This window comes from Anomaloglossus baeobatrachus, chromosome 7, assembly GCF_048569485.1.
Source record: "Anomaloglossus baeobatrachus isolate aAnoBae1 chromosome 7, aAnoBae1.hap1, whole genome shotgun sequence".
In the NCBI taxonomy this organism is placed as follows: Eukaryota; Metazoa; Chordata; class Amphibia; order Anura; family Aromobatidae; genus Anomaloglossus; species Anomaloglossus baeobatrachus.
In genome coordinates, this window is record NC_134359.1 from 257446484 (window position 1) to 257461437 (window position 14954).

Sequence of the window (14954 nt, forward strand, 5' to 3'; positions counted from 1 at the left end):
TTGATTTCCTTTATACTTGTGTACTCGAATCGCGCCAATCCAAGCAGCCAACAGCTCCTTACGAGTACCGAGCACCTAAGCATGGTGGTGCCCGCTCATCACTCCTAACGACCTATCTCTGACATTCAGCTGTGTACAGATCCCGAGATGGCTGGATGTACAGTGCATGGAGTTGGTTAAAAATGCTGGAAGAGATGGTAAGTGCAGACAGGGTCTTATCCTAAAACACTGCAATGGTGCTGTAAGGGTAGATTCACCTGATGTGGTTGAGAGTCACAACCATTGTAATGGCGTAGATACGGCTGCAGCAGAACCCACATGGAAATGCAGTTCAAATATAGAGAGAAAACGATTAATAAACCGCGCTGCCGTAGAAAAGAGGATCCATGTAGAAGGAATGATTTATTTGTCTACAGGTTTCGAAGCCTTATGGCTTCTTCCTCAGGAGAAATCAATTACCAATCATTCCTTCTACATGGATACTCCATTCTACGGCAGCGGGGTTTATTAACCCTTTTCTCTCCATATTTGCAGTGCATGGAGTTAGAAGAGCACAGCGCCACACATTCTGTACTGGCCGTTTTCAGGTACTGCAGGTCAGCTCTCATTCACTCATAGAACCTCAGCCGCAGTACCAAGAACGGCCACGACACAGTGTATGAAAATGTGCTGTTCCAGCTCCGTACACTGTCCATCTGGCAGCTATGGGAGACGCTAACAGCTGAATGGTGGGGGGTGTCGAGTGTCTGACCTTCACTAATCCTATATTGTTGACCTATACTAAAGACACACCATCAATATCAAAGTCCAGAAGAAATCTTTTAAAAGTGATGACATAACCAGGCACTGATTTTTTTCAAGTTTTGCATTGAACTGCCTGGAAAATCAAAAATAAACCAGTAGAACAGCAGGGGGCAGTGTTGTTACATTATAACTTTTATGCTGTATAGAGAAGTAAGCCGTTTCCAAATAACATCCTCAGTTTTGGGGAATATTCACAAGTTTTTGCATATTGCACTTTATGAAAAGAAAAATGTAAAATCCACAAAATAAACTGACTGTCGGCAAATATAAAATCGTCATCGCAGGTCCATTTTACACTGGGGGTTGTGCGGTGCCGCTACCTAGTCATCAAACTTGAAAAAAAGAGCTAAATTTAGACTAAAGTGCCTCTTTCTATAAATTAAACCCAGGAGCTAAGGGGTTAAGAAGCGCAATAAGGTCTTATCCACAAAATAAGTGAATGACATGCAAGAGAATACTTGATTGCCTTTTTAGGTTGTGGTTACTATGTCAGAATACCTGGACTATGTCAGAATACCTGGACTACGTCAGAATCCCTGGCTACGTCAGCATCTCTGGACTATGTTGGAATCTCTGGACTACGTTGGAATCTCTGGACTACGTCGGAATCTCTGGACTACATCGGAATCTCTGGACTACGGCGGAATCTCTGGACTACATCGGAATCTCTGGACTACGTCGGAATCTCTGGACTACATCGGAATCTCTGGACTACGTCGGAATCTCTGGACTATGTCGGAATCTCTGGACTATGTCGCAATCCCTGTACTACGTCAGAATCCCTAGCTACGTTAGAGTGCATGGACTATATCGGAATCTCTGGACTACGTCAGAATCTCTGGACTATGTCGGAATCCCTGGACTAAAGGCCACTTTACACGCTGTGATATCGTGACCGATATCGCTAGCGTGGGTACCCGCCCCTATTGGTTGTGCGACACGGGCAAATCACTGCCCGTGGCGCACAACATCGCCCAGACCCGTCACACTACTTACCTGCCTAGCGACGTCGCTGTGACTGGCGAACCGTCTTCTTTCTAAGGGGGCGGTTCGTTCAGCGTCACAGCGACGTCACAGCAGCGTCACTGAACCTCCGCCCAATAGAAGCGGAGGGGTGGAGATGAGCGGGACAAACATCCCGCCCACCTCCTTCCTTCCGCATTGCGGGCGGGAGGCAGGTAAGGAGAGCTTCCTCGTTCCTGCGGTGTCACACGAAGCGATGTGTGCTGCCGCAGGAATGACGAACTACATTGTTACTGCAGCAGCAACGATATTCAAGAATGGACCCCCATGTCACCGATGAGCGATTTTGCACGTTTTTGCGACGATGCAAAATCGCTCATAGGTGTCACACGCAATGGCATCGCTAAAGCGACCGGATGTGCGTCACAAATTCCGTGACCCCAACGAGATCGCTTGAGCAATGTCGCAGCGTGTAAAGCGGCCTTAAGTCAGAATCTGTGGACTACATCGGAATCCCTGGACTTTGTCGGAATCCTTGGACTATGTCAGAATCCCTGGACTAGTCTAACATGCCTGGGTTTTTTAAAATTAATTAGTGAACCGGTGTTTTTTTTTTTTCAAATAAACTATTTTTGTTTTTGTGTTCTTTTTACTTCCTGGGTTAGTAATGGGGGTGTCTTATAGACACCCCTCCATTGCTAACACCAGGGTTTGATGCCAGCTGGTACTATACAGCTGGCATCAACCCCAACTACCATTACCCTTATTGCCACCGAACCAGCAAATCCAATATTGTAGTATCCAAGGCACCAAGGACACTATCCTGCTGTAAGCATTATGCACAAAGAGACATCAGCTCCTGACAGTGGAATCTTAACCTAATACTTTTAGACAACAGCCTCCAATGCCTTAATATATATGATAAACCTCTGGTTTGAGACTTTGAGACTTTGTGCAGCAGGCCTTCATGGTAACATAGCTGCTAGGAAACCACTGCTAAGGACAGGCAACAAGCAGAAGAGACGTATTTGGGCTAAAGAACACAAGGAATAGACATTAGATCAGTGGAAATCTGTGCTTTGGTCTGATGAGTCCAAATTTGAGATCTTTGGATCCAACCACTGTGTCCTTGTAGAAAAGGTGAACGGATGGACTCTACATGCCTGGTTCCCACCGTGAAGCATGAAGGAGGAGGTGAGATGGTGTGGGGGTGCTTTGCTGGTGACACTGTTGGGGATTTTATAAAAATTGAAGGCATACTGAACCAGCATGGCTACCACAGCATCTTGCAGCGGTGTGCTATTCCATCCGGCTTGCATTTAGTTGGACCATCATTTACGGCAATGCGGAAGGGAGAAGGTGGGCGGGATGTTATGTCCCGCTTATCTCCGCCCCTCCGCTTCTATTGGCCGGCCGATTAGTGACATCACTGTGACATCGCTGTGACGCCGAACGCACCTCCCCCTTGAAGGAGGGATAGTTCAGCAGTCGCAGCAACGTCACCGAGCAGGTATGTGCGTGTGAAGCTGCCGTAGCGATAATGTTCGCTACGGCAGAAATCACCACATATTGCATGTGTTACGGGGGCAGGTACTATCGCGCTGGACATCGCTAGCCGATGCTAGTGATGTCGCAACGTGTAAAGTACCCCTTAGTTTTCTATCTTTTAGCCAATTCCTTACCCAGTTGCATATAGTTTCTCCTAGTCCTTGCTTCTGGAGCTTTAGTATAAGGCTATTATGTGGTACAGTATCAAATGCCTTTGCAAAGTCCAAATAAGTCACATCAGCTGCATTACCAATATCCAGGTTTGCACTTACCCCCTCATAGAACCCCAACAGGTTGGTTAGACACGACTTATCTTTCATGAATCCATACTGTCTGTCAGTTATTATATTATTTTCTGCAATATATTTTTGCATGTCATCCCTTAAAATGCCCTCAAAATCTTTGCATACTACTGATGTCAGACTTACTGGACGGTAGTTGCCTGGATCCACCCTCTTACCTTTCTTAAATATCAGTACCACATCAGCAATCCTCCAATCCTGAGGCACCAACCCTGTTACAAGCGAGTCTAAAAAGATAAGATACAGTGGTCTGTCGATTACGGAGTGGATGAATGCCATCTGCCCCGGGGGATTTGTCAATGTTTAATTTACTCAGACGTAGGCGCACTTCATCTTGTGTTAAATTAATTATATCGGGTGGTGAACTTTGATTTTTCACTTGTTGAATGATCACTGGAACAGTCTGTTCCTTGGTGAACACGGATGAGAAGTGCTTATTTAATATCTCAGTCTTTTGTTTGTCCTCTATAACTTGTAAATTACATTGACCTAAGCTCTAAGGGGAAAGTTTTCTTCTTATGGAGAGTTACACACCAGGTCAATTATGAGGAGACTTAAATGGCTTGATTGCTCCACTGGGAAATGTAATATCCAAATTGCCTCCTGAGAGAGGAAGAGACTTGAAATCTAGTGCCACCTATTGGAAGTAGCCATCCTAAAAGTCAGTATTGACCCTTTAAACAAGCTTTGTTATATGACTTAGGATATAAGCCAAACCAGAATCTCAGTTTGCAGACACTGTGTTTCAGGCTATTGCCCTCATCAGTGCATAGTATGAGATCTGGTTTGGCTAGGTGAGAGGTTAAGGGTGCTTTCACACATCCGGCATTTTGCCGGCTGCCAGATCGGTCACACTCCAGTACAGTGCAATGAAGTACAATGGCATTGCAGCAAGATCCGGTCACATGCTCCGGTCACATAACAGCATGTGACCGGAGCTTGCCGCGATGCCACTGTACTATATTGCACTGTACTGGAGTGTGACGGATCCGGCAAACCGGCAAATGCCGGTTGTGTGAAAGCACCCTAAGACTGGGATCTAAGGGGAAAGTTTTCTCCTTACGGAGAGGGACACACCTGGTCTGGCATGCCAGTATGAGGAGACTTACATGCCTTGCATGCTGCTCTGGGAAATTTAAAATGCAAATTGCCTCTTCAGAGAGGAAGAGGACTTGAACTCTAGTGCCACCTACTGGACGTAGCCATCGACCCTTTAAATGAGCCTTGCTATATGACTAAGATTTATTAGTCAAACTAAAATCTCAGTTTGCAATCACCATGGTTTGGGGTACTGCCCCTCATCAGTGCAAAGTATGAGATCTGGTTTAGCTAGGTGAGAGGCTAAGACTGGGATCTAAGGGGGAAGTTTTCTCCTTACAGAGAGTGACACACCAGGTCTGGCATGCCAGTATGAGGAGACTTAAATGCCTTGCATGCTGCTCTGGGAAATTTAAGATGCAAATTGCCTCTTCAGAGAGGACTTAAACTCTAGTGCCACCTATTGGAAGTAGCAATCCTATAAGTCAATATCAACCCTTTAAATGAGCCTTGCTATTTGACTTAGGATATATAAGTCAAACCAGAATCTCAATTTGCTGACATGGTGTTTCGGGGTATTGCCCCTCATATGTGCAAAGTATGAGATCTGGTTTGGTTAGGTGAGAGGCTAAGACTGGGATCTAAGGGGGACGTTTTCTCCTTATGGAGAGTGACACACCAGGTCTGGCATGCTATTATGAGGAGACTTAAGTGACTGTAGTTGTAAATCAATGGCTGGAAACAAACAATGTACACATACATGGATTGTTGTAGGCATAAAACTGGATGCTATTAACTGGCTGAAGACGTGTATAGCGTACGGGATGGTGTATGCTGTAAAGTAACTGTTGCATTCTTATATTCAGTAATAAATATCAAATCCATGTAATTAGACAATATCCAACTAAAGCGTCAGATCCGAGTAATGACCATATCTGATGGTCTTTGGGTTATCTAATGGTCCCGGAATTAGATGGTTTTTTCTTCCTCCTTCTCACTAGGTTCAAGTGGTGTTAAATCCTGGAAGTGAAAGTTCTTGATTGGTTCTCCTATTATCCCGAGACTGGAGACAGAGGAGAAAAGAGCGTGTGATGAATCCATCTCTATCATACTAGTTCATATCATAACATATCACTGTCTTGCATATCTCCCGAACGTCTGAGCAAGGAAAAAGGGATAGCTCGTAATGTCCTGTGACACCCTGGCCTATCAGGTTGTCACAGGGTATTGTGCAATCTGCCCTTCCGTACAATATCCACCTCCTCCTTTGTTATGGGTCCCCAACTTATGGTGTTGCCAAAACCAGCCAATCAAAATCCTAGGAACACTCTGCACCACACCCACCAGACACACCAGTGGACGGCCTGAGTGGAATAGGGTCGCCCACTTAGGGGGTTGGTAAGGGGAGGTCAGGAGTGTCAGGAGTAGGCCAGTGAAGAGTTGGGGGTGAAGGAGAGAGGAGGTCATGAGCCGGGCGCCTTGGAAGTAACTAGGTGGCAGACGGCGGTATGGGCCTAGTAGGAGCTGGACCCCCGGTCGCAGGGGATAGTGACAAGGGGCACGGAACTGTCGAGGAGGACAGTCGGTGACCTTGTACCATCACCGGGCTAAGACCAGGGCACGATGGGGTACGTGGACCCTAGGTCAGTTAGTAGCTTCAGGCAACCTGACAATTCACCCGACGAGAACGGAGCCTTCAAGATCCGCTCTCCACCCACTCCAGAATCGGGGTACTAGCGCAACGAGGGGGATAGGACTTTCCACTGAAACGGTCCAGAAAATCCCAAGCTTGAACCCTGAGAGCAAGCTCCCACAGTTAGCCACACTGGGGTGCAGGACCCGGCTAGTTTTACTGCGTGCCACATAGTCCCCAGATAGAGTGCTCTAATAAAATCTCACATTTCCCAGGCAATACCCATCACGTGGACACGGTTCTGTCTCTACATAGAGCGCCCAGCTCGTTTCATACACCACCAATGTCCATTGTCTACGACACATGGCCCTTGTGTCTTATATAGAACCTGTTCAACTTTTAGACCCAAAATTATGGACTATCCACATTCCGAGCACGTTAAATTAAATCCCAGACAGAATCCATGGACTCTGACAGACTTATGGACTTGGACAAATTGTTGGTTCCAATTCTCGATGATGCCTAAAATGTGTTCATTGGAGGAAGAGCCCAGATGTTGTACACTTCTCCTCATTGCTCTTAGGGTATGATTCTCGCTTGGGGTGCGAGAGATCCTGGCTTCAAAGATCAGACATAGTCCATGGACTATGACAAACTGCTGGGCTCTAACAAATTGTTGGTTCCAATCCTCAATGATGCCTAAAATGTGATCATTGGAGGAAGAGCCCAGGTGTTGTACACTTCCTCTCATTGCTCTCAGGGTATGAGTCTCGCTTGAGGTGCGAGAGATCCTGGGTTCAAAGCTCAGACAGAGTCCATGGACTATGACACACTGTTAGGCTTTAACAAATTGTTGGTCCCAATCCTCGATGGGGCCTAAAATGCGTTCATTGGAGGAAGGCCCAGGTGTTGTACACTTCCACACATTAAAATAATGGCCTCATTTTTATATTGGCCACTTCTTGTGCCATCAGTAGAAATGCCTGGACAAGGGAGAAGCCTTGAGCAAGGACACTCAGCAGATGAGATCGATTGTGGACTGGATGAAGCCTTGAAAGGGAGGAGAGGTGATGAGAGGGAAATATCTGTGTGGCCACCACACTACCTGTACCAGTCATTAGCTTCTGTGCACATTGAATATCTGACATGTTAAATTGCTCACCGAGATGGGATCAAATACTCGACAGTGGTCTTCTGAGATGTGTCCTCTATAATGGGCAGTATGGAGGCAATTAGTGGGGAGTGCAGGTTTCTACAGGAGTGAATCGATGGTAGCCTGGTTTTCCTATTAAAAAATCAATATAAGAAGTAATACTAAATGGCTGACAGTTGTGGTGGTAATTTCTACTTGAATATCCATATATTAGGCAGACAGCGCAGACAGCGAACCATTTGCTGGTAGAGAGGGTCAGCCCAGGACTGCAATAGATACAAGCTTCTTACATAGATTGGTGCCCAGTAAAGCTTCTCTGGAGAAGATACCGCAAATCCAACTGTGTCACATACAGAATACATATAGTTCTCCAGTGTATGATGACCTCAGATATGGTCCTTGAGGTCTGTGAGTAGTTACCTGATCTTAATACAACCAAGTGCCATTTATGATCTTGATCTCTAGGGTCCTCCTTGGCACCATGCTCTTTTGTGACTGCTGCTCCTGCACCGTCATGTAGGTACACCGCAATCGGTTCACTAGACCTAGGATTGTATGCCGATCCTAAACCAATGGTGAGCAATGTATTGTACCTGTCCTCTCCAAGTGTGGACATCCTCAGGTTCCTCAATGGCAATTTTGAGATAAAATATTCTGTTTTGAATAGTCTGCTTAATTCCTCCTCGATTTTTTCAAGCTTTTTCCGCTTGAAAGCCACCCAGGAAACTTTATTACAGAGGCTGAATAAAGACTGCAAGGTAAAAAAAAAAGATAACCAATGTAAGAAATAAGCAGATTGCCAGAATTGGTGTTCAAACATGGAAATGGCGACCACCGTTCATCGGGAAATATCTTAACAAGGCCCCTTCCCACATCTCTTTAAGAAAAACACACATGCGGTACATTCTGTTTTGACCATCTGTGTGACACATCCGTAAAGAAAATGCATGACACTGAAATAGATAGATAGATGATAGATAGATATATTATTTAGTCAAATAAATATATGAAAAAACATGGGTTCCCCCCATTTTTGATAACCAAAAAAGGTAAAGCAGACAGCTGCAGGATGATATTATCAAGCTGGTAAGGTCCATGGTTATTTGGCCCTTCCCAGCCTAAAAATAGCAGCCCACAGCCTCCCCAGAAGTGGCACATCACCTGCACCAATTCTGGTGCTTCGCCTCGGCTCTTCCAGATTGCCCTGGTGCTTTGGCAATCGGGGACATGGTAGTTGGGGTTATTGTCAGCTGTGTAATGTCAGCTGGCATCAAGCACTGGTGTAAAGGGAGCCTAAAAGAATTTAATGCCGGTACCTCAAAGAATCTGCGATCCGTCCATGTTGCTGATATTTTGCTTCTGGAAAAGAAATACATGAGAAATAAAATGAGATGTGAGTTTTTCAGGGCAGAGCGCCCATCAAACATCCTCATGGTGTACACGTAAAGTGAAAAAGGACAGCCTGTGCTTAGCTAAAGGTGAACGCCAAAAATTCAGTTGTGAAAATTGTTGTTTTTGGGCCGGCTACACCCCAGAAGAGTTCTGATCATAACATTATGAAATTTCTAGTTTCTTAATATATTCTGGAAGGATATCATACTTTCCACGTGCCAAATGGTGCTGATCCTCCAGTCCTGCTCCAAGAATAATGACAGAATACTTGATGGCCAGTTGTCTCATTGCTGCTCTTGATCTTTTCTCCAGATCGGACATCTCTGCCATTTTTTCTGGAGGTATTATGACTCTAGAAACACCATTAAAGAGCATTTTAAGAAAAAGCTGATCTATAGAGGAGCAAAGAACAGCATTATGGACAATAGGCCGCCTTCTTTGTCCATGTCACGACTATCTTCATACAGTAAGACACTCACGGCAGAAAAGATTTTGGCTTTTTTCCTCGAGATCTTTTTATTAGATGGCAGTAGACGTAATTAATCACGGCCAAGAGGAATTCATCCACTTCTTTAGATCTAAATGAAAGTTATAATAGTTTATTTAAGACACATAAGAGTCATTTGCTCTTTTTTTTAGTGACTTTAGTATTTGTGCTTTATTCTCTATACATTTTGTGCCACTTTAAATCATCAATTCTCTCGCCCCATTACCACCTCTTACCACTCATACAGCTCATGGGGCAATATCTGCACACATGAGTGAAGCCCTCAAACAATTTTTGTTTTCCACCTGTAGAAAAGATTCCTGAGTGGATAAATGTCTGGTGGGAATATCAGGGGTGGCTCATACCTGTCATGCGATGTTCGGTTCCAGACTCATTAGGTGTAAAGGCCCCGTCACACGCAGCGATATCACTAGCGATATCACTAGCGAGTGTACCCGCCCCCGTCGTTTGTGCGTCATGGGCAAATCGCTGCCCATGGCGCACAATATCGTTCGCAGCCGTCACACGGACTTACCTGCCTAGCGACGTCGCTGTGGCCGGCAGACCGCCTCCTTTCTAAGGGGGCGGTTCGTGCGGCGTCACAGCGGCATCACTAAGCGGCCATCCAATAGAAGCGGAGGGGCGGAGATGAGCGGCCGTAACATCCCGCCCACCTCTTTCCTCATTGCCGGCAGCCACAGGTAAGCTGTTGTTCATCGTTCCCAGGTTGTCACACGTAGCGATGTGTGCTGCCTCTGGAACGACGAACAACCTGCGTCCTCAACAATCAACGATTTTTTGAAAATGAACGACGTCTCAATGATGGACGATTTGGTGAGTATTTTCCATCGTTAACGGTCGCTCGTTGGTGTCACACGTAACGACGTCGCTAACGATGCCGGATGTGCGTCACGGAATTCCTAACCCCGGCGATATGTCGTTAGATACGTCGTTGCATGTGACGGGGCCTTTACGGCGGTGTCGGGCTCTGTTCACATTGCAGAGCCTGACAGGCAACCTGATATCTCCTAGTTTTTCAGCCAGAGCTGGGCGTTGGCTGTTTCATGTGCACTGTTCCTCAGTCTTGCAGGAGTTAATTCCTGCTGATTTGCTGAACTCTTTTAGGAGCTCAGGTTGCTAATGGTCCTTGAGGTTACCAATCATAGCCGTCTACTCCCTATATGAGATTCTTGATCCTGGTGCTCAGTGCCAATAATAGCTCCAGCTTGTGCAGCGATTTTGGTATTATTGTGGGGATCCAATTTTGGTGATCTGTGGTGTGCTTATTGTGTGGTGTGGAAGTTTCCTGGTTGTCTGTTTACTTCCTCCCTTTTTTTGTTATTTTCCCCTGTGCACATGTTGTTGCTCCTTTGTGTAGGATTGCCTTGTGTACGAGTTTTGGTTTCTCCTCTTTCCATGTTTTGTTGTGGGATTTGTGACTACAGTTCAAGCTTACTCCTTGGGTGGGGGAGGGGAGTTATACCAGGGCTTGGACAGGAGTTAGGGTCAAGTTGATGACTCAGGCCTTGCTACCATCAAGCCTACCTCTGAGTTAAGGGACAGCGCAGGGTCCCCAGTCTGAGAGTCAGCCTTGGTGTCCCTGTCCAGTCAACCCTTCCCCATGACAATACCCCTCAGAATTGTGGCCCCATAAAAAGTCTCTTCATATCATTTGCTTCAAAGATTAGATCAATCATCAAGGTAGATATGATTATGTCTTGATTCTCAGCATTGAAGGTTCCCAGGATCTATCAGTTTTCCATCACTTTGACTTACATCATGATAAATGGAAATAGAATATATTGCTGGTTGTTGTGGTAGAAGGGACTTACCTAAGGACAGAGGAAAACTCAGATGTTAAGCACAGACGATGTTGTTTGTCGATCAAGGTTAAAGCAACCCCTGGAAAGAGTAGACACGTGAAATGGATCTCACTCAGCAAATGGGAAACAAAATCATTGGGTTCTTTTATGGTTTTCAGGGTCGGCTATTTGTCCCCTCAACAATGAATTGATGGAACATAGACATATTATGTACATGTCACCTCAATGATACTTACTCTTCACGTCTTCCAGAGTCACCTTGTCATGTCTTCTTTTCATTGGTAGAGCAGTGTACCTGGGGGTGAGGGTCCTTTCTGAAAATGTAGTTCACAGTTCCAGTCTGAAGTTGGTGATTAATTGTCTTAAAGTGACAGTAAGAGATTATGTCACTGGTTTCTCAGCTGTACAGCATGTCCATTTGTACATCATATAAGTATGAGAGCAGCTGGTCATTATCCTTGTCAAGCATGTTTAATAAAAAAAAGGTTTTACTCCTATAAATGGCACAAATTCTCTTCCAACAGTTCCCAAAGGTGCCTTCAATAGGCACAAGTGATATACTGTATGTGTAAGAGAGTGCTAGGCCCGTGTGCCCCGCCCTGAAGACACTGATTGTCATTACAGAATAATTATGTAAATTGTGTTTATACTTATAATGTGGGTATGTTAACTATGTGAATGTGGCCATCTAGTGGCCAGACTTTAGGTACTGCTCCCTTGTATGTGTTAAGGTGTTGTTGAGTCAGTAAACAGTTATTATTATTATTATTTATTATTATAGCGCCATTTATTCCATGGCGCTTTACAAGTGAGAGAGGGTATACGTACAACAATCATTAACAGTACAAGACAGACTGGTATAGGAGGAGACAGGACCCTGCCCGCGAGGGCTCACAGTCTACAGGGAATGGTTAAAAGGTTATTCCTATCTCTAAGATCCTATCCCAATATGTAGTAGAAATTAATAATAATATTAGCAAATACCTCCAATTAGAAATGTAGTATAGTTCTCCTGATGTAGCCATGTCTCTTACCTCATGTGCAGGGCATTGTAGGTATCCATGGTTACCAAACACCAAATTCAAACATTAAACTTTACACACAGTGGATTTGCAGGTCTGGGGCGGCCGAGCCTTACAAAAGGACAGCTAATAAGGTTTATCTATAAGTTGGGATGGAGCGACTGTCAGGTGCCTAACTACCATTACACGCGTATGATTGATGCCAATCTATTTACTCTTCTCAGCGAGATTGTCCAATGAGAAGGAACAAAGGACTCAAGACGGGACCCCAATTCTAGGGATCATGGGCACCCTTCTGATGTTTGTAGATAAGCCTTTGAATACTAAATTAAATGTTACTTATGAAAGTTCATAAAAAATGATCTCACTCCCCTAATACTCAGCACCACCTGATAACACAGCTTCTCATCAACCACTTATTTCTCTTTTGGATGGCCATACTAATGGTACCTGTCCACTGGGCGATCCGGACGTAGTAGGGTCTCCTTGGATCCCATGAATATGCTGCTCTTTCTGCTGAGGGACTTCCTGCTTTGCACATTGCTGCATCTAAAGTAATAGTATAATAAGAGAAGAACTGTAAGGATAACTGTAAGGATCCAGAGAACAGAAGAATAGGTATATAGGTGCAATCTTAATCAGGGAATATATATCATTCTTATTAGTACAGTCTTACATACTTCAAAGTGTCCTCAAGAATCCAATCTTGCAGACTGTGGTCAAAGTCATTCCTATCACGGGATATGTATCAATGAAACAGGGGCTGATTCTAAGACTGGGGCCCCTGCGCTGTCCCTTATCTTAAAATTAGACTCAATGGTAGCCAGGTTTGAGCCCCCAGCTTGACCCTATCTCCTGTCCAAGCCCTGGTACTACTCCTCCCCAACCTAGGGAGCAAGTTTGAAACCCAATAACAAAAACTCCACAAGTAGGCACAGACAAGGGTAAACAAAAACTCTTTTACACTGCACTCAAACACAAAAGAGGGACAGTATATGAACTGGGGAGTAACGTCAAAGGGGGTAGGAAATAAATACACAGCTGAGAGCTCACACACCATGCAGAACCGCAACTTGTGGACCACCATAGAAATGGATAACCACAGGAACCGAGGAAACAGAAGCTATATCCGGCACTCAGCCCAAGTCACAGAACCTTTTAAAGGGTGAAGGTGGCTGAGGATGGGGATCAGCAGCCTGGGCTCCCAGCAGATGATTAAAAACCAGCAGAAATTAACTCCTGCTGTACTGGAGAGCAGTGAAGCCAGAACCAGCCAACGCCCATAACAGGCTGTGCAACTAAAGGAGGCTTTACACGGAGCGATATTGCTAGCGATGGCACTCGCCCCTGTCGTTTGTGCGTCACGGGCGATTTGCTGCCCGTGGCGCACAATATCGTTCGGAGCCGTCACACATACTTACCTGCCTAGCGACGTCAAAGTGGCCGGTGAACCGCCTCCTTTCTAAGGGTGTGGTTCATTTGGCGTCACAGCGGTGTCACTAAGCGGCCGTCCAATAGAAGCAGAGGGGCGGAGATGAGCGGCCGTAACATCCCGCCCACCTTCTTCCTTCCTCATTGCCGGCGGCCGCAGGTAAGCTGTAGTTCATCGTTCTCGAGGTGTCACACATAGCGATGTGTGCTGCCTCAGCAACGACGAACAACCTGCGACCTCAAAAATCAACAATTTTTTTAAAACAAACGACGTGTCAACGATGGACGATTTGCTGAGTATTTTCCATTGTTAACACTCGCTCGTTGGTGTCACACGCAACGACGTCGCTAACGATGTCGTATGTGCTTCACGGAATCCGTGACCCCGGCGATATATCGTTAGATACGTCGTTGCGTGTAATGGGACCTTTAGGAAACCCAGGCTGTTTGTCGGACTATTAGTGTGAACAGAGTCTGACACCGCCATGACACCCAACAAGTGAAACACTGAACACCGCACTACAATTACGAACAAGAGAATTGAATTTATATAGGCCCTGTAGTCAGAAAGGGTTAACCCAGGGACGTCTTTTAACTTTGATCGTCTTGGAGGATACCCCCGGCTATGAAGTTATTTCTGAATGATTCCAGATCGGAGTGATCTCTAATAAATAGTATCTAATACAAAACTGATGGACTTCCATATAGTTCATCCATCCTGAGTCACCTGCACATCCCAGTACAAATAATTCCCAGTCATTGACCATTAAATGGAATTTAATAGAGAAGTTACTGACCACAAACACCTAATATCCACCTATGAACTGGTGAGAAATAATAAAGGATGGGTCTGTAGGGTCTGCTCTTACCTTACGAACTCAAGTTCCTTCTTCTCATCGTTCCAGACCCATGTTCCTTTATGGGGTTTCCTTATCTGACAAGAAAGTGAAGACGAAACATCAGATCAAATCTGAAAATGTATTACCTGACTAATCTTGAAATCAGGAAGTGGTCAATAATAGATATTAATGAGTAGGAATGTAAAGTATGGTGGATCATAGGTCATCTCTTTCCCAGCCTTCTGTCCAGCAGAACATGTGCTGCTGTAATATCTTGATCAACGATGTCGTTAATTTTTTTTTTTTGAATAGTGTAAAACCTCAGCTATAAATGAGAATGAAAAAAAAATATATAACCTTCATTTTTTTTTACTGGGTTTGTGGCTGGAGGATTTGGCCACTTATATGCTCCATGGTTTTGGTATAGACCAGAATTGGGAAATCTCATGGAATCCTATCACTATTAGTCTATTAACAAGTAACTTCTACTGTGACCCATTCAGCGGGCAGAGCACCTGA

General features: G+C 45.0%; 1 protein-coding gene across 1 annotated transcript; it reads right to left on the reverse strand.

Annotated features, from left to right (window-relative positions):
* Positions 1 to 5578: 5578 nt before the first annotated feature.
* LOC142246152 (protein phosphatase 1 regulatory subunit 36-like) lies at positions 5579 to 14533 on the reverse strand. The gene is made up of 10 exons (XM_075319181.1): positions 14466 to 14533; positions 12616 to 12714; positions 11380 to 11504; positions 11153 to 11222; positions 9313 to 9411; positions 9042 to 9185; positions 8758 to 8800; positions 8035 to 8192; positions 7451 to 7573; positions 5579 to 5718 (listed from the first exon to the last, which is right to left on the reverse strand). The coding sequence occupies exons 3-10, from the start codon at positions 11420 to 11422 to the stop codon at positions 5625 to 5627; spliced, it is 774 nt and encodes a 257-aa protein (XP_075175296.1). The 5' UTR covers positions 11423 to 11504; positions 12616 to 12714; positions 14466 to 14533; the 3' UTR covers positions 5579 to 5624.
* Positions 14534 to 14954: the final 421 nt, after the last annotated feature.